The sequence below is a fragment of the Triticum urartu genome, chromosome 5A, assembly GCF_056163025.1.
Source record: "Triticum urartu cultivar PI428250 chromosome 5A, HENAU_Tu73, whole genome shotgun sequence".
NCBI classification, from domain to species: Eukaryota; Viridiplantae; Streptophyta; class Magnoliopsida; order Poales; family Poaceae; genus Triticum; species Triticum urartu.
This window is the reverse complement of record NC_141877.1, coordinates 518807523-518833898: the sequence shown is the minus strand read 5'-3', so window position 1 is coordinate 518833898 and position 26376 is coordinate 518807523. Positions and strand designations below refer to the sequence as shown.

The 26376-nt window shown below is 46.1% G+C and overlaps 2 protein-coding genes across 2 annotated transcripts; both read left to right on the top strand.

Moving 5' to 3' along the window:
- The first annotated feature begins 6064 nt into the window (after window positions 1-6064).
- On the top strand, window positions 6065-8592 carry LOC147972407 (uncharacterized). Its single transcript, XM_087523057.1, has one exon. The coding sequence runs from the start codon at window positions 6198-6200 to the stop codon at window positions 7707-7709; it is 1512 nt and encodes a 503-aa protein (XP_087379183.1). The 5' UTR covers window positions 6065-6197; the 3' UTR covers window positions 7710-8592.
- Window positions 8593-14652: 6060 nt separating this feature from the next.
- LOC125510135 (uncharacterized) lies at window positions 14653-17283 on the top strand. Its single transcript, XM_087521449.1, has 2 exons — window positions 14653-16210; window positions 16929-17283. The coding sequence occupies exons 1-2, from the start codon at window positions 14818-14820 to the stop codon at window positions 16988-16990; spliced, it is 1455 nt and encodes a 484-aa protein (XP_087377575.1). The 5' UTR covers window positions 14653-14817; the 3' UTR covers window positions 16991-17283.
- Window positions 17284-26376: the final 9093 nt, after the last annotated feature.

The following is a 26376-nucleotide window of genomic DNA, read 5'->3' as shown; positions in this document are numbered from 1 at the left end:
AAAAACTTTTTCATCCGAGTTAGTATGCAAAAGTTATGCCCATTTTTACAAATTTCAGAGAGATTTTGCAAATAAAGTCAAAATTCACATTTGCAAATTTTCCCAACAACTAGACCACATATGACATGGGAAACTTATTTTCTTTTATTTTTTTTTGACATTTCCATCATTTTCTTTTATTTTTTTTAAAACTGAAAAGGCGATCCACGGGGGGGGGGGGGGGGGTAGAGTTTGAAAGTGGGACCATTCGTACCGGTTCGTGGCACGAACCGAGACTAAAGGTCTCAACCCCATTAGTCCCGGTTCGTGCCTCAAACCAGGACTAAAGGTCTAATCTTTAGTCCCGGTTTGAGGCACGAACCGGGACCAATGGTTGTGGGCCAGGAGCGAGGCCCATTGGTCCCGGTTCATCCCACCAACCGGGACCAAAAGGTCCAGATGAACCGGGACCAATGGCCCACGTGGCCCGGCCGGCCCCCTGGGCTCACGAACCGGGACCAATGCCCCCATTGGTCCCGGTTCTGGACTGAACCGGGACTAATGGGCTAACCCGACCTGGACCAAAGCCCTGTTTTCTACTAGTGCGAGGAGTCTCGAAAGGGTCGAGACATGAAGATTGATATATTGGAAGGTTATGTTTGGACACCGGAATGGTTTCGGATGAGTTCGGGCATATACCGGAGTACCGGGGGTTACAGGAACCCCCCGGGGGCTTAATGCACCTACATGGGCTTTAGTGGAAGAGAGAGGAGGCGGCCAAGAGGCGGGGGCGCGCCCCCCAAGCTAAATCCGAATTGGGAAGGGGCCCGGCCCCCCTTTCCTTCTTCTCCTCTTCCCCTTCCTTCCCCCTCCTATTAGGACTAGGAAAGGGGGGAACCTACTCCTAGTAGGAGTAGGAATCCCCCCTTGGGGCGCACCATGAGGGCCGGCCGGCCCCCTCCTCCCCTCCTTTATATACGGGGGAGGGGGGCACCCCATAGACACACAAGTTGACAATTGTTTTAGCCGTGTGCGATGCCCCCCTCCACAGATACACACTTTGGTTATATCGTCATAGTGCTTAGGCGAAGCCCTGTGCCGGTAACTTCATCATCACCGTCAACACGCCGTCGTGCTGACGAAACTCTCCCTCAGCCTCAACTAGATTAAGAGTACGACGGGCATCACCGAGTTGAACGTGTGCAGATCGCGGAGGTGCCATGCGTTCGGTACTTGAATCGGTTGGATCACGAAGACGTTCGACTACATCAACCGCGTTAGTAAACGCTTTCGCTTTTGGTCTACGAGGATACGTGGACACATTCTCCCCGCTCGTTGCTATGCGTCTCCTAGATAGATCTTGCGTGATCATAGGCACAATTTTGAAATACTACGGTCCCCAACAATTAGGGGGTGAGAATAACCTAGCGGAGTAGATCGATGCGGGAGGAGGCGCACGAGCAAGATGGGATCGTGAGGCTGGAAGAGAAACGCCACAGGGCTTCTTAGCTTGACTCGGAACGTCGAAATCGCTGAGGGAGAACGTCCTGGCCGCCACCGTTCGCCGTGCTTGGTGGTGCTTGGCGCTCCCTACACCGCACCAGCCGCTGTAAGTGAAGAGGAGAGGAGGCGGCCGCTCCCGGCGGCGGCTGCAACGGCCCTGCCGCTCCTCGCCATGGAGAGGGAGATTATGCTTGGGGTGCCGTCATGGAAGGAGATCAGCTTGATTCCTCTTGCCTGCCTCCCGAGCTACCATCTCCTCGTCCACATCACGTTGTTTGGTTCCGGAGGCAGGGAAGGAGGAGAGGAAGGGGAGGAGGAGGTGCTGAAGGCGGAGGGGGCGAGGCGGCCATGAGGGACGGGGAACAGGAGAATGCGGCAGCGGCATGGAGAAGAGGAGTCGGATGAGAAGGGAGGAGGGAGAGAGGAGATATTTTCTCGCTGCCCGCTCGACGTGGATTCTTTTTCTCTCGCTCGCTGCCTGCCAACCCATGAGCACCGCTGGGCCTTTTTCTAGCCGGACAAAGGCACGCAGACACCGCATCACTACAAGACAGGCCCCCGCGCAAAGCTGGGCCAGCCATCAACTGCTCCTAACCCGATTACGCGGCGTATACAGAATAACGGGCGTACAGATCTTCGCCAGCTCGATGAAAAATACGCTCACAACCGCCAACGAGACGAATCGAGCGTGCATGATCACTTTGAAATGGGAAGGGCGCTGGAATGGCAGGTTGGGTAGAATGGTTTATATGTTCGATATATCAGCGCGTACAAATTAGGAACAAAACTTTAGCCGCACTATTTAGAAAAAGATGATTTCTTTTCAGAAATAAATGTGATATAAATTTGAATGTCCACATATTTAAAAAAAATCGCGAATTAGAAAAAAGTTCACGGATTCAAAAGAAGTTATGAATTAAAAAAATCAACAAATTGAAAAAAGTTCATCGAATTTGAAAAAAAATCATCAAATTTGAAAATTCGATTTTGGAAAAAGCTCGTCGATTTTGAAAAAAATCATCAATTTTTAAAAAGTTCACCAGAAGTTTAAAAACGGTTCATCTTTTTTAGAAAAATTTCATCGATAAAAAAACATCGGTTTTGAAAAAGTGTTCACGAATTTTATTAGAAAATTTGATTTTGAAAAAACATAATCACGAAAATAATAAAATCATGCATTTAGCAAAAGAAAAAACCAAATAAAGCCATTTGAAAAGGGGGGGGGGAGGGGGGGGGGGGGGGGGGTGGGCTTCACAACTCGGAAAGAATAAAATGGAATAACGAATTCAGTCGGCACATGTGGTGTGATGATCTAGTGGTTGGTATGATGTTCCCTGAATACCCACCATCTGCTAGACCTACACATCACGTAATAAATCGACACCATATACTCACGTATTTGAGGCTGATCGAGCCGCCGAGGCGACTTCCTGGGCTATGTGGTTTTCCGTGTCGACGTTGTGCCATGACGCGTTAGGGCTTTGTTCAGCACTTGAGCATTGTAGTCGGCCGGTCGGGCGTCGCACCGTCGCCGCTTGGTAATTAGCAAACCTATCACTTGCCATGCAACAATCCAATACGATTCTATGCACGTACGGACTATGGTCAATGCGGGCGACTCCAAACACCGTCAGAGGCGGAGGTATTAGGGTTTAGGGTTACTACTCCCTCCGTTCCTAAATATTTGCTTTTTAGAGATTTCAACGAGTGACTACATACATAGTAAAATGAGTGAATTTACCTTTAAAATATGTCTATATACATCTATATGTGATAGTCCATTTAAAATCTCAAAAGACAAATATTTAGAAACAGAGGGAGTAGTATATTTTGTCACTTCCAATAATGAAGATGAAGACTACATAATTAACTTGTTTGATTGGTCTGCCGGCAATTCATAATTGTACAATAAATACGTATACTCACGCATCCACCATCTGCTTGAGGAGAGAGTAGCGCGCAGGTGTGTGTGTGTGTGTCAGTTAGCAAATACGTATACGTCACGTGATCAAACGACACCGTATATTCACGCATTTGAGGCTGATCGAGCTGCCGAGGCCACGTCCTGGACTATGTGGTTTTTCGTGTCGACGTTGTGCCATAACGCGCTAGGGCTTTGTTGAGCACTTGAGTGTTGTAGTCGGCCGTCGAGCGTCGCACCGTCGCCGCTTGGTAATTAGCAAATCTACCACTTGCCATGCAACAATCCTTCTACGCACCTACGGGCTATGGTCAATGCGGGCCACTCTGAACACCGACGGAGGCTTAATTTGATTGCTACACGTACAAATGAGTTATATGTTTTTATAAAGAGGGTTAATTTGATTGGTCAATAGGTGGGGAGGCGGTCCATCCCCCTGAAAATCAGGGGGGTAAGTTTGTGATTGGTTAGTAGATGGAAAAAATCCTAGTCAACGTGTAATTGCGTGTAACTCTTTGTATGTTTAGCATTATTGGAGACGGAGATATTGCCATTATGATTAGACAAATCATGAAATCGGTGAATCAATTGTTAGTAGTTACTAGTATTACAGGTTACATATTTGCTTTGTAGTAACATCATAATTGCATGGGTCATGAAGTGGATGAAGCCAATGGCTACAAACCCTAACTCTACAGTTGAATGTGCAAATCCAACCAGAGTGATAGATGTCACAGAGCAACCTGTTGTCCCCAGTCTCAGTTCGGTTGGTATGAGACGATCGCAACAAAATGTCCCCAATCCCAGATCTCAAGGTATCACTATACACAACTAAAATACCAGCAGTTAGGGATTTTATCATCCTACTTATAAATTGTTGACCAAGAAAATAAATTAATTGATCCATGAAAACTACTATTTATTTATTTTTCATGAAGAACGCTTCTTATATTTGTTTTATCTTTCAACTTATTGTAAGTTGCTTAATACATCAATAAAGCAAAGTTTTTTTTACTAATACTGAAAGATATAGCATTTTATCATCTTCCAATAATGAAGATGAAGACTACATAATTAACTTGTTTGATTGGTCTGCCAACAATTCATAATTGTACAATAAATTTAGAAATATAGCTTTGTATTGTTGCTATATGTTAGACTTAACTATATATTCATATACGATGAACTATATCATTATATTCTTCGCCCCCGTATGCTCAAATCCTGGCTTTGCCCCTGGGGTTTCAGATCAGGAACATGTGGATGAGCTAATGATTTAACTCCTATTGGGTATCTCTTACTTTTCAAGGAGATAGGAATCACTCTACGAGGAAGGAATTAGACTCTGGATGAGATATTTTTCACCAATACAATGTGTTATTGCATTAGAAATTTTCAACACTTGTTTTGGAGGAAGTGGGAGACACTCCATGGAAAAGGAATTAATCACTTGACTTAACGGTACTGAATTCAGACGTATGGATCGACATATGTAGCCATGTTTATGTTGGATGAACATATATGACCATGTTTATGTTTGAAACGAAGAAATAAATAACATTATTTCAATGATGGGAGAGAACCCCACATCAAGAAATGATGGGAAAGAAAAGGATGAAGTGTGGGTTGATTTCAGCACAGTATGAGGTCTTTCTTGCAAATGCTTCAACAATCTATCTTCTCTCATCCCTCATATCAAACATCACCGGTGCATTCAGTGCACCAATTGGACCGGTACACCAGATACGTCCCCCGGTCTTACCCAGACTCGACAAAGATGGGCTGGCATAGCTCAGTCCGGCCTGGGATATACATGGCATGTAACTACACGAGCCATGTCATGCCGACAGGCTTGCCGTGCTCCCTTGCTCGGGCATGACCACTTATTAGCCCCCTGGCCCGTGTAGGACTCATCCCACTGAGCTTTTTTGGAAAAAAAAGTGGTCTTGTGAGCTCGAGCTCACAAGCACCCTTTGCAATAGTAATATTCCAAAAATTGTTTAATTTCTTTACGAAAGTGAAATTTTGGTCAACAAACAAACATTGATGTGTTTTTCACGTGTGCACATTTTTTGGCGATGAAATGACATCCATGTAAGTCTCGGAAAAAACCCGATGCTTAAAAAAATAGCCTTTTTGGAGCATCAATATTGTTATTTTTGCCGAAACTTTCACAAATGCCATTACTTCATCTGAAAATTGGCACGGATGTGAAACACACATCGATGTTTGTTATCAAAAGAAAATCAGAATTTTTGAATTTGTTTAGTATTTTTATGGATTTTACTATAGCAAATTTAAGGATGTGAAACACACATCGATGTTTGTTACCAAAAGAAAATCAGAATTTTTTTATTTTGTTTAGTATTTTTATAACAAATTGTACATATGAGCGCGAGATCACAAAATCCATGTCTGTTGTTTTGAACCTATATTCAGCCTATTGAGTTGTATAAAAATTAAAAAAAAAATTAAAAAAATTAAACAAGCCGTGCCGTGCCAGGCATGACCTTAGACGGGCCACGTGCCCGCACGGACCGACCGATTATAAACATGCCCGGCACGCCAGGACCGGCCCATTTGGCCAGGTTTGGTCTTACCGAACTGCACGCAAAAGAGAGACGGACGGTTCTGCCCCTCCCGAGTCCCGTGTAAGGATTCCTCTGTTCGCTTGAGCGTCTTCCTCTAGGGTTAGGTTTCCTCGTTTTCGCCGCCACCCCACAATCGAATCCCCTCCCTCGCCGTTTTTCTCATCCATCTGACTCCTCCTCCTCTCTTCCCCAGCTTAATTTCCATGGCATGCTTGTTGAACGAAGATGGCACATACTCCATGGTCTTCCCCGAGGAGGACGGGGATGACACCAGGCCGATCTGGCTCCGTCCGGCGGACCGTCCCGAATCTTACCCAGGTTCCCCTCCCAAGTCGGTCCTCCTCGACACCATGAGCTACATCGACGACGAGCGCAACGACACCACGGCCGACTACGACGCCAAGGACGGCAGGCCCATCCAGGTGACCTTCTGGATGTACCACCCGACGCTTGTCTCCTATTTCACCGTCCACTGCCCCAGCCTGAAACCTGACGCGTTCCCTGAGATGCCAAATATCCTCGCCACGGACGGCGACCTCGCGCTCCTCCGCATCCCCTCCGGCCCAGCAAATCCACTCAGCGATCTGCCCCTCGACAGATACTTCATCTACCGGATCGGCAGCAGCACTGGCCTCAAGAAGCCTTCGCTTCGTCTGCTCCCCGACCCTGACAAGCTCATATTTTCTGACGATGATGTTGGTCTCCTGAGCTGCTGCGGCACCGGCCACCACAAAAGCTTCTTCGTGGCCGCCTTCTCCACAGTGCCCTTACTCCGTCCCGGCAGCTCTGTCAAGTTCTACATCAACTTGTTTGATTCCAAGACCTGGCAATGGACCACCAAGAGGGTCTTCGCCGATTCACCACATGCTTGCCATTACAGGTTCACAAACAAGGTGATCACAATCGGAGGAGACAACGGTTCAATTGCTTGGGTTGACCTCTCACATGGTATCCTCATCCACGACGTGCTCCTACGCAACACCATCCTTCATCACATTCCCTTGCCACCGTCAGAGTTGCCCAACCCCAGAATCAACTCGGTGTGGGACATGGCTGCAGTCAACGGTTGCCTCAAGTACGTCAGCATGAGCTACCCTGGTATCATCGAACGCGGCACTAGCTACTACTTTGGGAATTGGAAAGTCGATGGATGGAAGATGGCGATGTATCCTTCAGGGATCTGGCAATGGCAGGAGGACTACCATCTCAGAGCTTCAGAGATCGCAATAGATGACCCAAGCCATCTCGAGCTGCTGCCTGATCATCTGCCTCATGATTTCGACAAGAAGCTTGTTCTGACGAGGCTCCACGCAGGAAGTCCTGCTGTGAGCTTGCAAGATGATGATACTGTCTACATCATGACCAAGGTTGATTTCTCAGATCACAAGTCGTGGGTGCTTGCTGTCAACACGAGCACCAAGGCTCTGCAAGGGCTGCCTGAGTTTGGCGCCGAAAGATGTGTTGGTTTCAATTACACATACACTCAAAGTGGGATATCCAAACATACGGGCATCGAGTCAAATGCACTTCCTCACAAGCATCCTCAGGCTTTATGGAATTTATTCCCAATCCTGGGGAAAAAGGGTGGTCCTCCAGGTAATTTGCTTTTGCTTTTGTTTTCTTTTTCAAAGATGCAGCAGGTAGTTTTGTCGAGCCAGTCCAACTCATGTCTGTTTTGTTGTAGAAACGCCTTTAATGGTGCAAACACTGTTTAATATGGCTTTTCAGAATTGTTGTGTATTACTTTGACTTTGCTAAATGCCAGGTGCCTAGGTTAGGGAACCATTATTGTTTGATTACACGACATCCTTGGTAGCAAACAAGGGCAGACCTCAGTAAACTGATAAAGCGTGCTCCCTCCGCCCCCAAAATGTAAGACCCTTTTTGACATTATCATAGTGTCAAAAATGGTCTTATATTTTGGGACGGAGGGGGTACTATACATCAATACTTGTAACCATGATCAGAGGGGGCTGCAGCGTGCTCATTTAACTTCAGAACCTGTATGACAAACTGCCAACATAGTTCTTTGTTAAATATAACTCACAAAAGAGGGTGTTGAAGTGCAAGGACAATTATCGTGGGTGCTTACGAATGGAGGGCGAATCACATGTACTACTGCTGTTTGCTTGTTGAATATGTGTGCAACCCAATGTAAATCACATATGTGAGACTGCTATTTTATGATCAATACTGTCAGCTCAATAAAAGCATGCCGCTCTTAGGAACCCCATATAAGTAGCATCTAGCTTAAGATGTTTTTGCACCGATATTTTCAGTTGAACACTACCTTCTTTTTGCTTCTTCTTTTCAGTCCCAAATGCCATTGCGTAAGGGGTGGCTGTCGAGCTGAACCTGTTTGAGGCCCTGACTTGACGTGGCCCTGAGGTGTCGTGAGGTAGACAGCAGAGGTCATGACTTGACGTGGCTCTGAGGTGTCGTGAGGCAGAGGTCAAAAGTGCGACGGCAGGCAATAAAGTTTCAGCAATTTTTGTTGTTTACTTGGTTTGGTGTCTAAGCTAGAGTTTATAGCAACTAAATCCTGAAGTTTGGTTTGACTGTATCCGCTCAAGGAAGCCAGGTGATGTGTATGTGTAAACCAGGCAATAAAATTCGGATGTAACTATTTGAGTAGATGATTTTTCATATAAAAAACTTTTTCATCCGAGTTAGTATGCAAAAGTTATGCCCATTTTTACAAATTTCAGAGAGATTTTACAAATAAAGTCAAAATTCACATTTGCAAATTTTCCCAACAACTAGACCACATATCACATGGGAAACTTAATTTCTTTTATTTTTTTGACATTTCCATCATTTTCTTTTAATTTTTTTTTAACTGAAAAGGCGATCCACCGGGGGGGTAGAGTTTGAAAATGGGACCTTTAGTACCGGTTCGTGGCACGAACCGGGACTAAAGGTCTCAACCCCATTAGTCCCGGTTCGTGCCTCAAACCGGGACTAAAGTTCTAATATTTAGTCCCGGTTTGAGGCACGAACCGGGACCAATGGTTGTGGGCCAGGAGCGAGGCCCATTGGTCCCGGTTCATCCCACCAACCGGGACCAAAAGGTCCAGATGAACCGGGACCAATGGCCCACATGGCCCGGCCGGCCCCCTGGGCTCACGAACAGGGACCAATGCCCCCATTGGTCCCGGTTCTGGACTGAACCGGGACTAATGGGCTAACCCGGCCTGGACCAAAGCCCTGTTTTCTACTAGTGCGAGGAGTCTCGAAAGGGTCGAGACATGAAGATTGATATATTGGAAGGTTATGTTTGGACACCGGAATGGTTTCGGATGAGTTAGGGCATATACCGGAGTACCGGGGGTTACCGGAACCCCCCGGGGGCTTAATGCACCTACATGGGCTTTAGTGGAAGAGAGAGGAGGCGGCCAAGAGGCGGGGGCGCGCCCCCCAAGCCAAAGCCGAATTGGGAAGGGGCCCGGCCCCCCTTTCCTTCTTCTCCTCTTCCCCTTCCTTCCCCCTCCTATTAGGACTAGGAAAGGGGGGGAACCTACTCCTAGTAGGAGTAGGAATCCCCCCTTGGGGCGCACCATGAGGGCCGGCCGGCCCCCTCCTCCCCTCCTTTATATACGGGGGAGGGGTGCACCCCATAGACACACAAGTTGACAATTATTTTAGCCATGTGCGATACCCCCTCCACAGATACACACTTTGGTTATATCGTCATAGTGCTTAGGCGAAGCCCTGTGCCGGTAACTTCATCATCACCGTCAACACGCCGTCGTGCTGACGAAACTCTCCCTCGGCCTCAACTAGATTAAGAGTACGACGGGCATCACCGAGTTGAACGTGTGCAGATCGCGGAGGTGCCATGCGTTCGGTACTTGAATCGGTTGGATCACGAAGACGTTCGACTACATCAATCGCGTTAGTAAACGCTTTCGCTTTTGGTCTACGAGGATACGTGGACACATTCTCCCCGCTCGTTGCTATGCGTCTCCTAGATAGATCTTGCGTGATCATATGCACAATTTTGAAATACTACGGTCCCCAACAATTAGGGGGTGAGAATAACCTAGCGGAGTAGATCGATGCGGGAGGAGGCGCACGAGGAAGATGGGATCGTGAGGTTGGAAGAGAAACGCCACAGGGCTTCTTATCTTGACTCGGAACGTCGAAATCGCTGAGGGAGAACGTCCTGGCCGCCACCGTTCGCCGTGCTTGGTGGTGCTTGGCGCTCCCTACACCGCACCAGCCGCTGTAAGTGAAGAGGAGAGGAGGCTGCCGCTCCCGGCGGCGGCTGCAACGGCCCTGCCGCTCCTCGCCGTGGAGACGGAGATTATGCTTGGGGTGCCGTCATGGAAGGAGATCATCTTGGTTCCTCTTGCCTGCCTCCCGAGCTACCATCTCCTCGTCCACATCACGTTGTTTGGTTCCGGAGGCAGGGAAGGAGGAGAGGAAGGGGAGGAGGAGGTGCTAAAGGCGGAGGGGGCGAGGCAGCCGTGAGGGACGGGGAACAGGAGAATGCGGCAGCGGCATGGAGAAGAGGAGTCGGATGAGAAGGGAGGAGGGAGAGAGGAGATATTTTCTCGCTGCCCGCTCGACGTGGATTCTTTTTCTCTCGCTCGCTGCCTGCCAACCCATGAGCACCGCTGGGCCTTTTTCTAGCCGGACATAGGCACGCAGACACGGCATCACTACAAGACAGGCCCCCGCGCAAAGCTGGGCCAGCCATCAACTTCTCCTAGCCCGATTACGCGGCGTATACAGAATAACGGGCGTACAGATCTTCGCCAGCTCGATGAAAAGTACGCTCACAACCGCCAACGAGACGAATCGAGCGTGCATGATCACTTTGAAATGGGAAGGGCGCTGGAATGGCGGGTTGGGTAGAAGGGTTTATATGTTCGATATATCAGCGCGTACAGATTAGGAACAAAACTTTAGCCGCACTATTTAGAAAAGGATGATTTCTTTTCAGAAATAAATGTGATATACATTTGAATGTCCACATATTTAAAAAAAATCGCGAATTAGAAAAAGGTTCACGGATTCAAAAGAAGTTATGAATTAAAAAAATCAACAAATTGAAAAAAGTTCATCGAATTTGAAAAAAAATCATCAAATTTGAAAAGTCGATTTTGGAAAAAGCTCGTCGATTTTGAAAAAAATCATCAATTTTTAAAAAGTTCACCAGAAGTTTAAAAAGGGTTCATCTTTTTTAGAAAATTTTCATCGATAAAAAAACATCGGTTTTGAAAGAGAGTTCACGAATTTTATTAGAAAAATTGATTTTGAAAAAACACAATCACAAAAATAATAAAATCATGCATTTAGCAGAAGAAAAAACCAAATAAAACCGTTTGAAAAGGGGGGGGGGGGGGGGGGGGGCTTCACAACTCGGAAAGAATAAAATGGAATAACGAATTCAGTCGGCACATGTGGTGTGATGATCTAGTGGTTGGTATGATGTTCCCTGAATACCCACCATCTGCTAGACCTAGACATCACGTAATCAATCGACACCATATACTCACGTATTTGAGGCTGATCGAGCCGCCGAGGCGACTTCCTGGGCTATGTGGTTTTCCGTGTCGACGTTGTGCCATGACGCGTTAGGGCTTTGTTCAGCACTTGAGCATTGTAGTCGGCCGGTCGGGCGTCGCACCGTCGCCGCTTGGTAATTAGCAAACCTATCACTTGCCATGCAACAATCCAATACGATTCTATGCACGTACGGACTATGGTCAATGCGGGCGACTCCAAACACCGTCAGAGGCGGAGGTATTAGGGTTTAGGGTTACTACTCCCTCCGTTCCTAAATATTTGCTTTTTAGAGATTTCAACAAGTGACTACATACATAGCAAAATGAGTGAATTTACCTTTAAAATGTGTCTATATACATCTATATGTGATAGTCAATTTGAAATCTCAAAAGACAAATATTTAGAAACAAGAGGGAGTAGTATACTTTGTCACTTCCAATAATGAAGATGAAGACTACATAATTAACTTGTTTGATTGGTCTGCCGGCAATTCATAATTGTACAATAAATACGTATACTCACGCGTCCACCATCTGCTTGAGGAGGGAGTAGCGCGCAGGTGTGTGTGTGTGTGTCAGTTAGCAAATACGTATACGTCACGTGATCAAACGACACCGTATATTCACGCATTTGAGGCTGATCGAGCTGCCGAGGCCACGTCCTGGACTTTGTGGTTTTTCGTGTCGACGTTGTGCCATAACGCGCTAGGGCTTTGTTGAGCACTTGAGTGTTGTAGTCGGCCGTCGAGCGTCGCGCCGTCGCCGCTTGGTAATTAGCAAACCTACCACTTGCCATGCAACAATCCTTCTACGCATCTACGGGCTATGGTCAATGCGGGCCACTATGAACACCGACAGAGGCTTAATTTGATTGCTACACGTACAAACAAGTTATAAGTTTTTATAAAGAGGGTTAATTTGATTGGTCAATAGGTGGGGAGGCGGTCCATCCCCCTGAAAATCAGGGGGTAAGTTTGTGATTGATTAGTAGATGGAAAAAATCCTAGTCAACGTGTAATTGCGTGTAACTCTTTGTATGTTTAGCATTATTGGAGACGGAGATATTGCCATTATGATTAGACAAATCATGAAATCGGTGAATCAATTGTTAGTAGTTACTAGTATTACAGGTTACATATTTGCTTTGTAGTAACATCATAATTGCATGGGTCATGAAGAGGATGAAGCCAATGGCTACAAACCCTAACTCTACGATTGAATGTGCAAATCCAACTAGAGTGATAGATGTCACAGAGCAACCTGTTGTCCCCAGTCTCAGTTCGGTTGGTATGAGACGATCGCAACAAAATGTCCCCAATCCCAGATCTCAAGGTATCACTATACACAACTAAAATACCAGCAGTTAGGGATTTTATCATCCTACTTATAAATTGTTGACCAAGAAAATAAATTAATTGATCCATGAAAACTACTATTTATTTATTTTTCATGAGGAACGCTTCTTCATATTTGTTTTATCTTTCAACTTATTGTAAGTTGCTTAATACATCAATAAAGCAAAGTTTTTTTTACTAATACTGAAAGATATAACATTTTATCATCTTCCAATAATGAAGATGAAGACTACATAATTAACTTGTTTGATTGGTCTGCCAACAATTCATAATTGTACAATAAATTTAGAAATATAGCTTTGTATTGTTGCTATATGTTAGACTTAACTATATATTCATATACGATGAACTATATCATTATATTCTTCGCCCCCGTATGCTCAAATCCTGGCTTTGCCCCTGGGGTTTCAGATCAGGAACATGTGGATGAGCTAATGATTTAACTCCTATTGGGTATCTCTTACTTTTCAAGGAGATAGGAATCACTCTACGAGGAAGGAATTAGACTCTGGATGAGATATTTTTCACCAATACAATGTGTTATTGCATTAGAAATTTTCAACACTTGTTTTGGAGGAAGTGGGAGACACTCCATGGAAAAGGAATTAATCACTTGACTTAACGGTACTGAATTCAGACGTATGGATCGACATATGTAGCCATGTTTATGTTGGATGAACATATATGACCATGTTTATGTTTGAAACGAAGAAATAAATAACATTATTTCAATGATGGGAGAGAACCCCACATCAAGAAATGATGGGAAAGAAAAGGATGAAGTGTGGGTTGATTTCAGCACAGTATGAGGTCTTTCTTGCAAATGCTTCAACAATCTATCTTCTCTCATCCCTCATATCAAACATCACCGGTGCATTCAGTGCATCAATTGGACCGGTACACCAGATACGTCCCCCGGTCTTACCCAGACTCGACAAAGATGGGCTGGCATAGCTCAGTCCGGCCTGGGATATACATGGCATGTAACTACACGAGCCATGTCATGCCGACAGGCTTGCCGTGCTCCCTCGCTCGGGCACGACCACTTATTAGCCCCCTGGCCCGTGTAGGACTCATCCCACTGAGCTTTTTTGGAAAAAAAAAAGTGGTCTTGTGAGCTCGAGCTCACAAGCACCCTTTGCAATAGTAAAATTCCAAAAATTGTTTAATTTCTTTACAAAAGTGAAATTTTGGTCAACAAACAAACATTGATGTGTTTTTCACGTGTGCACATTTTTTGGCGATGAAATGACATCCATGTAATTCTCGGAAAAAACCCGATGCTTAAAAAAATAGCCTTTTTGGAGCATCGATATTGTTATTTTTGCCGAGACTTTCACAAATGCCATTACTTCATCTGAAAATTGGCACGGATGTGAAACACACATCGATGTTTGTTACCAAAAGAAAATCAGAATTTTTGAATTTGTTTAGTATTTTTATGGATTTTACTATAGCAAATTTAAGGATGTGAAACACACATCGATGTTTTACCAAAAGAAAATCAGAATTTTTTTATTTTGTTTAGTATTTTTATAGCAAATTGTACATATGAGCGCGAGATCACAAAATCCATGTCTGTTGTTTTGAACCTATATTCAGCCTATTCAGTTGTATAAAAATTAAAAAAAATAAAAAAAATTAAACGGGCCGTGCCGTGCCAGGCATGACCTTAGATGGGCCACGTGCCCGCACGGACCGACCAATTATAAACATGCCCGGCACGCCAGGACCGGCCCATTTGGCCAGGTTTGGTCTTACCGAACTGCACGCAAAAGAGAGACGGACGGTTCTGCCCCTCCCGAGTCCCGTGTAAGGATTCCTCTGTTTTCTTGAGCGTCTTCCTCTAGGGTTAGGTTTCCTCGTTTTCGCCGCCACCCCACAATCGAATCCCCTCCCTCGCCGTTTTCCTCATCCATCTGACTCCTCCTCCTCTCTTCCCCAGCTTAATTTCCATGGCATGCTTGTTGAACGAAGATGGCACATACTCCATGGTCTTCCCTGAGGAGGACGGGGATGACACCAGGCCGATCTGGCTCCGTCCGGCGGACCGTCCCGAATCTTACCCAGCTTCCCCTCCCAAGTCGGTCCTCCTCGACACCATGAGCTACATCGACGACGAGCGCAACGACACCACGGCCGACTACGACGCCAAGGACGGCAGGCCCATCCAGGTGACCTTCTGGATGTACCACCCGACGCTTGTCTCCTATTTCACCGTCCACTGCCCCGGCCTGAAACCTGACGCGTTCCCTGAGATGCCAAATATCCTCGCCACGGACGGCGACCTCGCGCTCCTCCGCATCCCCTCCGGCCCAGCAAATCCACTCAGCGATCTGCCCCTCGACAGATACTTCATCTACCGGATCGGCAGCAGCACTGGCCTCAAGAAGCCTTCGCTTCGTCTGCTCCCCGACCCTGACAAGCTCATATTTTCTGACGATGATGTTGGTCTCCTGAGCTGCTGCGGCACCGGCCACCACAAAAGCTTCTTCGTGGCTGCCTTCTCCATAGTGCCCTTACTCAGTCCCGGCAGCTCTGTCAAGTTCTACATCAACTTGTTTGATTCCAAGACCAGGCAATGGACCACCAAGAGGGTCTTCGCCGATTCACCACATGCTTGCCATTACAGGTTCACAAACAAGGTGATCACAATCGGAGGAGACAACGGTTCAATTGCTTGGGTTGACCTCTCACATGGTATCCTCATCCACGACGTGCTCCTAGGCAACACCATCCTTCATCACATTCCCTTGCCACCGTCAGAGTTGCCCAACCCCAGAATCTACTCGGTGCGGGACATGGCTGCAGTCAACGGTTGCCTCAAGTACGTCAGCATGAGCTACCCTGGTATCATCGAACGCGGCACTAGCTACTACTTTGGGAATTGGAAAGTCGATGGATGGAAGATGGCGATGTATCCTTCAGGGATCCGGCAATGGCAGGAGGACTACCATCTCAGAGCTTCAGAGATCGCAATAGATGACCCAAGCCATCTCGAGCTGCTGCCTGATCATCTTCCTCATGATTTCGACAAGAAGCTTGTTCTGACGAGGCTCCACGCAGGAAGTCCTACTGTGAGCTTGCAAGATGATGATACTGTCTACATCATGACCAAGGTTGATTTCTCGGATCACAAGTCGTGGGTGCTTGCTGTCAACACGAGCACCAAGGCTCTGCAAGGGCTGGCTGAGTTTGGCGCCGAAAGATGTGTTGGTTTCAATTACACATACACTCAAAGTGGGATATCCAAACATACGGGCATCGAGTCAAATGCACTTCCTCACAAGCATCCTCAGGCTTTATGGAATTTATTCCCAATCCTGGGGAAAAAGGGTGGTCCTCCAGGTAATTTGCTTTTGCTTTTGTTTTCTTTTTCAAAGATGCAGCAGGTAGTTTTGTCGAGCCAGTCCAACTCATGTCTATTTTGTTGTAGAAACACCTTTAATGGTGCAAACACTGTTTAATATGGCTTTTCAGAATTGTTGTGTATTACTTTGACTTTGCTAAATGCCAGGTGCCTAGGTTAGGGAACCATTATTGTTTGATTACACGACATCCTTGGTAGCAAACAAGGGCAGACCTCAGTAAACTGATAAAGAGTGCTCCCTCCACCCCCAAAATGTAAGACCCTTTTTGACATTATCATAGTGTCAAAAATGGTCTTATATTTTGGGACGGAGGGGGTACTATACATCAATACTTGTAACCATGATCAGAGGGGGCTGCAGCGTGCTCATTTAACTTCAGAACCTGTATGACAAACTGCCAACATAGTTATTTGTTAAATATAACTCACAAAAGAGGCTGTTGAAGTGGAAGGACAATTATCGTGGGTGCTTACGAATGGAGGGCGAATCACATGTACTACTGCCGTTTGCTTGTTGAATATGTGTGCAACCCCATGTAAATCACATATGTGAGACTGCTATTTTATGATCAATACTGTCAGCTCAATAAAAGCATGCCGTTCTTAGGAACCCCATATAAGTAGCATCTAGCTTAAGATGTTTTTGCACCGATATTTTCAGTTGAACACTGCCTTCTTTTTGCTTCTTCTTTTCAGTCCCAAATGCCATTGCGCAAGGGGTGGCTGTCGAGCTGAACCTGTTTGAGGCCCTGACTTGACGTGGCCCTGAAGTGTCGTGAGGCAGACAGCGGAGATAATGACTTGACGTGGCTCTGAGGTGTCGTGAGGCAGAGGTCAAGAGTGCGACGGCAGGCAATAAAATTTCAGCAATTTTTGTTGTTTACTTGGTTTGGTGTCTAAGCTAGAGTTTATAGCAACTAAATCCTGAAGTTTGGTTTGACTGTATCCGCTCAAGGAAGCCAGGTGATGTGTATGTGTAAACCAGGGACAATTATATCTGAATCTTGACTGGGCTGTTTCTGGTTGCATATAGCCTATGAATGGTTTTGCTGCTCTCATGTGCTATGGTAACTTAGCTTGTCTATAATCTGTCCGGGTGTTGTTTTCAGTTGCAGATGTTAGGGAAATGCAAAATGGCTGTGAAGTCGAAGATGCAAGGTTTTGATTTGTGCATTACTAATGATGTATGTTGCTCATTTAGAGAGCATCGCTTTGGTTGGTCTGATGTTATTGGCTTTGGCCTTTGATTTGTATCACATATAACTGGATTACCTTCAATCTGATATATACCGAGAAATAGTGCATTGATGAGTTTGAGTTGTGGCTTATTGGGTTTGGAAGCTGCAACCAAACTGATGAATGAATCTACGGTGTGTGCAATTTGATTCTTGTTACAGTACGTTCACACAAGAGAGTTGATCTGCTTATGTTTCTGAATTGGATCCCCTCCCAACTTAATGCATGTTTTGAGTGCAATATTTTTCGATCAAGTCCTAATCACTTAGCTGTACTAGTAAGTGTGCACGTGCAACGCACGTATAACCTTGAGAAATAAATCTCCTGTTGCATGTAATATGTAGCATGTCAATTCTGCAAAGAGGAAGTTAAGTACTTCCCGTGCATGGAGAAAAAGGATCCCGTCATGATATAGTTGAAAGTGCGTTATATCGACTAGAGGGGGGGGGTGAATAGGCGATTTTTATGAAAGTCTTCAAAACGTGAGAGTTATGAAGACAAACAGTGAAGATTATGCCTATTGCTATGCAGCGGAAGTTAGATTACACTAGGCCAGCCATGGTCATGTATTCAATAGAGTGAAAGCGCAGTGACAAACAGCTTCAGTGTAATAAGGATCAGGTAGGAAGAAGTTATGAAGCCAAACAGATCATACATTCATGTTGTGAAGACAAACGGTAAAGCAGGCATGTAATGGCTTCACAATGAATAACTGTAAGTAAAAGGAAGTGAAGATGAAACCAGTGACACGTTGAAGACAATGATTTGTTGGACCAGTTCCAGTTGCTGTGACAACTGTACGTCTGGTTGGAGCGGCTAGGTATTTAAACCAAAAGACACACAGTCCCGGACACCCAGTCAAGGACACTTAGTCCAAGACACCCAGTCCTCACCGTTTTCTCCTTGAGCTAAGGTCACACAGACCTCGCCCAATCACTCAGGTAAGTCTTCAAGGTAGACTCCCAAACCTTCATAGACTTCGTTCACTGACAATCCACAATTTCTCTTGGATGCTCAGAACGCGACGCCTAACCGTCTGGAGGATGCACAGTCCTCAAGTGTAATAAGTCTTCAAATCACACAGACACGAAGACTTAAGTGATGCCCAATTTACTCTGGCTCTGGGTGGTTAGGGCTTTTCTCCTCACTGGGAATTTTTCTTTCAAAGGCTTCGAGGTGGGTTGCTCTCAAACGACAAAAGCCGTGCACTGAAATCTGAGCAGCCAACCGTTTAAGGTTGTGGGGGGTGGACTATTTATAGCCACTTGGCAACCCGACCTGATCTGTCCGAAATGACCCTGGGTCACTAAGGAACTGACACGTGTACCAACGGTCGGATTTCGAACTCACACGGAAACTTTACTTGGGCTACAAGTAAAGCTGACTTGTCTGACTCTGGACAAGATTTTCTCTCATAGGCTTCGCTCGAAGACATAGGATTTGAATTAGGCATCACTTCAGTCATTCTGACTGGTTCTCTTCGACCCCACTTAACAGTACGGTGGTTCCTATGACACAACATGAATGAAATAAAACTACGAAGGATCTAGGTCTTCGAGTTTCAAAAGCTTCATAGGGAGTCTTCTCATGTCATTGTCTTCAATATGAATATCTTCATAAACCACCATTGTCTTCAATGTCTTCGTACATTTTTAGGGGTCATCTCTGGTAGTAAAACCGAATCAATGAGGGACTTCTACCTGTGTTTTCCTGCAATTCTCACAAACACATTAGTCCCTCAACTAGGTTTGTCGTCAATACTCCAAAACCAACTAGGGGTGGCACTAGATGCACTTACAATCTCCCCCTTTTTGGTGATTGATGACAAACTAGTTGAAGTTTTCAACGGGAAACATAATTTGTGAAATTGTGAAAGAATTGTCTTCATAAGTTGCAAGGGCTCCCCCTGAAGATGTGCATATAAGTAATTTGCTTCTTGAATGCAAATGCACATGGCAGGTTGTACTTGTGGAGATCCACTTCAACTTATGACAATCCACTATGCATGTGAAAGTATATGAAGATAATGGCATGCATAATGGAAAATGGACGTCTGCAGAATGAGATGAGTGCGGAATTTATCTTCGCAAAACGGAGTGACAAACAGGTAGCAGACGACCATCAAGGCTAAGTGTTACAACTCAATGAAGCAAATGTAGCAAAAAAAAACGGGAGTTATAAGCACGAAGCAAAATGTAGCAAAATATGAAGGCACCCGCCCATAGTGACCCGCTTGAAGACTATAACCATCATATGCTTCTCCCCCTTTTGTCAGTGATGACCAAAAAGGTTTGAAGACATAGTGGTTTCTATGCGTTCCCAGGCGCAGCAGGGTCGGTGGAGTTGTTTGGCGGTGGTGCAGACGAGCTTGGTGCAGATTCGACGCGTGTTGAAGCAGGTGGAGATGATGTCGCGTCGTCTTCTTCTTCAATAATCCGGGCAGACACGGTGGCAGCAGAAGAAGAGAACTCTGACTCTTCAAGTGATGGTGTGCTGCGCATCACCGCTCGTCTTGGAGGCGTGGAGTCAAATTTGAAGTGCTCAGTGAAGCCATCCTCATGCAGTTCAGCTTCAGGGCACATCATGGTGAGGCCCTTCCAAGTGCGGCGACAGGTCTCGTGTGTGACAAATGCATTCTTGGTTGCCATATTTCTGATGCGATTGACGTCTTGCATGATGCTTCTCATCTGCCTCTTGAGCCAGTCGTGATGCCTATCTTGCTTTTGGTGAAGAGCCACAAGAAGCTCTCTGTCATTGAGTGCATGAGCGCGCTTCTTGGGTCTCTTTGCAGCTGTGCTGTTGGTGGCTTCAGTTGATGCAGGGGCACGTGTGGTGCCAGCCATTGGATACACTCGGGAGAGAGCTGCAACACCTTCAATATTTTGAGTGAAGCTCTGGTGTTCTGCATTCTGAAGACTTAGTGGTTGCTTGGCCGGCTCTGGATATATTGCTTCAGCAGATGTGTCCACATCTGGCAAAAATATCCTATGATTGCGGGCTGAGGGTTGATAGGAGATTGCAGAGTGAAGTTTGATCAGCCTCATAACCCAAGGAGCATAAAGCTTTAATCCAAACAGTTCTGAAGCAGATGCTGCAAATTGACGGATGAAGAGATCCTGTGTATTGAAGCATTTGCCGTGAAGAATGCAGAAGATGAGAGTCTTCATTGCACCATCAATCGTTGCATATCGAGAGTGTCCCTTGACAGGCCAGAGAGTCCGCCTTATGATGTGATATATTGTTCTGGGCAGGTACTCTAAGTCTTCAACGAAGAACCTAGTTGGATAGGGTGCATTTGGAGGAAATGGCTTCATCATTGAGAGCATCTGACTCATATCTGGCTCAGGACGCTGAAATATGCTCTCAATTGCTTCAGCATGAAGTTGGCACCCTTCTTCAAAGAATTCGCCAGGAGTGGGAAGGCCGGTAAGCTCAATTAGGTCGAAAGCATTGGCTTCATGATGGATATTGCCTGTCATCCACTCTAGAATCCATGTCTTCGGATCTCTGTTATAGCCTTTGATATGCACAGTGGCATAGAACTGGAGCAGAAGCTCTTCGTTCCAGTGCTCTTCATCAGTGATAAATGGCAGCAAACCCACTTGCTTGAAGCAATCCAGTGCTTCTTCTAGACCAGGCAGACCAGCAACAGCTTCAACCTCAAGGCGCTTGTGAGGAAAGATGCGGCCTTGGTTGTAAAGGATGCATGAATAATAGCTGCGTTGTTGATGGCTCCAGAACCTATCTGATACAATCTGTTCCCTTGAATAAGGGTTCTTGGAGCGGTCGAAAAACGTGTTATCTGCCCTGAAGCCGTTGATGTTGAAGGAACCAGGAGCTGATGCAGGACCTGGGAACCTTGGTAGTCATGGGATCGGCTTCTGGACCTGGGGCCTGTGCGCAATATGATAGTTGAATTGTGGTCCGGCAGCAGACTCAGGCACAGAATGTTCAGGAGCAGTAGCTTCGGTGTCTTCTGAAGCTGTTGTTGGGGAGGGCTCCACATTTGCTTCGGCGTTGTTTGTGGCAGCCTCAACATTTTCAGCTTCAGGCACGTTCTCCTTGAGAACTGCTTCTTGTTGGTGCGGGGGAGTTGGAGCTTGTGGTATTTCTGCTTGCTCTTCGGCTGATGCAGCCGGAATGTCTTCAGCAGCCTGAGCCCTTGGCCCTTTGCGAAGCCTATGGAGTGTAGGCGTTGGTGGAGTTGCAGTAGGTTGGGGCTCATCTTCCTCCTGTGGGCGATCTGCCCACGACGCATTTTGTGTGATTGGCGTCAATGGACGACCAATACTGATCTGTTCGCTTGTCTCAAGCTGAGGAAGGGCTGCATCACCTTGCACATTGTCTTGGGGACCAATGTCTTCAGCAGCATTGGGGTTGGCTGCTGGAATGTCTTCAGCGTGCGGAGCCTCTATGTAAGCAGGCTCATGCACTGTCAACTGACGATCTGCGTCAGGATAGCGGACGCAGAGTGGTTCAACTATCAGGGGCTCTGTGGGAGCAGCCCGAGATTTCTTGGTCTTGCGCTTCTTGATGATGGGTTCAGAAGGAGAGGCTTCAGAATGTTTTCTCTTCTTAGCTTCAGCCTCTGCAGTCCGTGTCTTCTTGTGCTGTGAGGCGGTTGATCGACTCTTTGGCTTCGAGCCAGTCGTTGCAGCGGGGAAGACAATCGGAGCATCAGGTTCTGACCTTGGCGCTTCAGGTTCGGGCACAGACGCCTTCTTTTTCTTCTTCGCGGCCATCCTGGGGTCAATGCCGGGACGCCCAAGTGCCTTGCGCTTTTCTGCCTCATTGTAGGCTTGCACGCAGCGATCAGCCAAAGTCTTCATGCGTTCTCGCGAGCCTTGAGCTTCGGCACGCATCTTCAGGAAGTTCTCTTTCAGCTCGTGCAACATGATCTTGAAGTTTTTCACTTCTTGCACACTGAGCTTGGCCACGTGCTTCTTGAACTGAGCCTTTTCATGATCAATTTTCTGCTTCAGTTCTACAATTCGCTGGGCTATTGCAAGTTCTGAAGTGATTGCACCTTGAAAGGCAACGCTGAGGCCTATGGGTAGCTGCAGATCATTGAAGCTTATGTCTGGTGTGTCAAACCATTCATCGATGAAGTTGTGGATGATGGCGACATCAAACAGAGGCAGATTATTGAAGATTTCAGCCTCCTCCTTGCTCTTGATGAGCTGCTCAAGAGCATCATCTCCAAGATCTTCATCGCTTGAGAGATCAATGGCTTCGCAGCGCAGAATGTCAGCAGCTGTGAGCTCTTTGCCTGTGTGTGGCTGAGGCTTCTTGGCTTCTTAGGGCTTGGACACTCGTGATAAGCCTTCTGACTGCACACTGGCTTCAGGAGGTGCAGTTGCTAAAGACTTCACTCTTGCGATCTTGGGAGAAGCGGCTGGCTTTGAAGCTTTTGGAGCTTTTGGCTTCTTCTGCTTTGGCTTCAGAGCAGCAGGGGCGTCATCTGACTCAGTATCTGCTGGAGGGTCATTCACAGCAGTCCCTTGGACTAGGATGCGAGTGATGAGGCCTGCAAGATTGGCATACGGCCCGATGATATTGGGATCGGCGTTGCGTGTGCCATCTGCCCTTGGTGAGGAGGGACCAGGGTTGAAGTCAAGCCCAAATTTCTTCTTGTTTATCTTCGCTGACTGTTGTGCAAACTGAAAGTTGCGCTTGAAGAGATTATCATCGCGGCACCAGAGAAGTGATGACGGATGTGCCTCAGCTGGCTGTGGTCCTCTCACCATGCATGGATAGAAGCCTTGAGCAATGACTTCGTCTCTGGACCTGGGTACGAGATTTTTGTATAATACATCTCCCCACGGTCTCTTGATGGCGCACTTCTCCGCATATTCCTGAGTGACGAAGCGGTAGTGGAACCATTGCTCTGCCCAATATGTTCGAATCCATTGGATTCGTGTCTTGCGCTGACCATAGCTTTCTTCAGGATCAGTTTTGTACATCTCTGCCAATTCATCAGGCAGATCTTTGGATGTTTCACCACGTCGCTGTCTGCCTCCCTTCCTTGCTGCTGTTTCTGAAGCCATGAATAACTTGGAAGGCTTCAAGATGTTCAAAGGCTTCAAAGGCTTCCTTTTGCAAGAACTGGCTTCAGGCGAGTTGATGTGATGCTGCAAGTGCTCTGCAAATGAATGCAGACTATGAGAACCAAAGGATTCTCCCACGGACATGTACCTGTGACAGCATTAAGGTGCGAGGGAAGGGGAAGAGGTCATATGCATTCTCAGAAGATTTTGAAGATAAATCGGTTTAGAAGACATTGACCTCATTATGCGAAGACATTCACTTGTAGATAAGAAGTTGGTTCCAGATTTGTACGAACCCATAGATCAGTACAAGTGAGGAATCTAACTACTTTATGAAGTACAAGTGAATATACTAGGCATGTTATGAGATGCAGCGAGAGATTTAACTGGTGTGAAGAGAAACTTCTTATGGCAGAAAGTGACTGAACTGTAGGATCAAAAGAAGCTGTAAAAAGAGGTTTTATTTACCACACTTGGAACTGCTAGACGAAGTGAGAGTTGAGGCCGAGCAGTTCGATCCTCCGTGCCCTAACTTGGCAACGGAAGACACCTACGGCGACGGCGGAGAGAGCGATGTCCGCTGTCGGCGTGAAAACGGCGTCGGAGAGGTTGCGGCAGTGAAGCGCTTCGTCGCCGGCGTCGTCGAGTGCTAGCGGTGGCGCTAGGGTTCGTGCGAGGGTGGAAGAAGGAGATAATGACCGCAGTGAATTGTATTTATAGGGATAGAGGCGGCACTGTGCTATTACGCAGGTACCCCTGGCGGTTCGCATTTGAGGCACGCGTGGCCAGTTAGAGGAAGATTGGGATTTGTTCCATGTCCCACGCACGCCTAAATTGTCGGGCGGTCGTTCCTTCTTCTCCGGATCTTATGTGGAGGAATGAGCATTAAAAACGGACTTTTATGGTTGTCACTATGTCTTCAGCTGACAAGGACACAGTGAAGACATTTGACAGTTTCAACAGAATGCATATGACTTGGAGAGATAGAGTTTGAGATAGAAAGCATAGAGAGGTTAGGGTCCGATCACATCCACTTAGTTCAAAAGATTCAACCAAGAAGACATAGCTATAAGTGAATGCTGTAGAGGACAGAACATCAGTACATATATATCCATATAATCAACGCAGTGAAGATAATCATGAAGACATATTGAGAATGAAACCAAACCAATTGTGAAGACATTGAGAGGTAACGCCATGAGAGAAACACTTCAAAATGGAACGTTTGGTGGTGGCGTTACCCACCGTATAGGAAGTATTAGACCCAGACACGGCGCACAATTATCGTGGCGCTCCGAAGTCAAATTCCACATTAATGTATTCACACTTAGAATGTATGTCTTTATTGTTTGAAGATATACGCTACTTCGTGTGTTGCACATCTAAGTCATCAATATGCTTAAGTGTTAGGATGTGTGCCTGATCACAGGACATTTGAGGATTCCAAGATATTTAGCTCACACTGTAACTTGCAAAATCTCTTCTCATCCAAGGGCTTTGTGAAGATATCTGCCAATTGCTCTTCAGTGTTGACGTGTATGATATCAATGTCTTCCTTCACAACATGATCTCTGAGAAAGTGATGACGAATTTCAATGTGCTTTGTCTTCGAGTGCTGAACTGGGTTGTTGGCAATCTTGATGGCGCTTTCGTTGTCGCAGTAAAGTGGCACTTGCTTCAGATGAATGCCATAATCCTTGAGTGTTTGCTTCATCCACAGAAGCTGAGCGCAGCAAGATCCAGCAGCAATGTATTCAGATTCAGCAGTGGAGAGAGATACACAGTTCTGCTTCTTTGAAGACCAACATACAAGTGATCGTCCCAGAAAATGACATGTGCCTGATGTAGATTTGCGATCAACTTTGTCACCAGCATAATCAGCATCCAAAAATCCAACCAGATCAAACTCTGAGCCCTTTGGATACCATAATCCTAGAGTTGGGGTGTGAGCCAAATATCGAAGAATTCGCTTCACAGCTAAGTGATGCGACTCCTTTGGTGCCGCTTGAAATCGAGCACACATGCAAACACTAAGCATGATATCTGGCCTAGATGCACATAAATAAAGCAAAGACCCAATCATGGAGCGGTATACCTTTTGATCGAACTCTTTACCATTGTCGTCGGGACCCAGATGATGCTTGGCTGGCATTGGTGTTGTGAAGCCTTTGCAGTCTTGCATACCGAACTTCTTCAGGCACTCTTTAAGATATTTCTCTTGTGATATGAAGATGCCGTTGCGTTGTTGCCGTATTTGAAGACCGAGGAAGAACTTCAGCTCACCCATCATGGACATCTGATATTGCTCTTGCATCATATATCCAAACTCTTCACTATACTTCTGATTGGTGCAGCCGAAGATAATGTCATCCACATATATTTGGCACACAAACAGTTCACCATCATATGTCTTCGTGAAAAGAGTGGGATCCAGGGAACCAGGTATGAAGCCTTTGCTCTTCAGAAAGTACTTGAGTGTATCATACCAGGCCCTGGGGGCTTGTTTGAGGCCATACAGTGCCTTGTTGAGCTTGTATACCATATCAGGATGTTTTGGATTTTCAAAGCCAGGTGGTTGTGCAACATACACTTCTTCTTCAATCTTGCCATTGAGAAAGGCACTTTTCACATCCATTTGATATAGAAGTATGTTATGATGATTAGCATAGGCCAGCAGTATGCGTATGGCTTCAAGCCTAGCCACAGGAGCAAATGTTTCATCGAAGTCAATGCCCTCCACTTGAGTATATCCTTGAGCAACTAGACGAGCTTTGTTTCTGACAACTTGACCATGCTCATCTTGCTTGTTGCGGTATATCCATTTGGTGCCTATTATGTTGTGCTTCCGTGGATCAGGACGC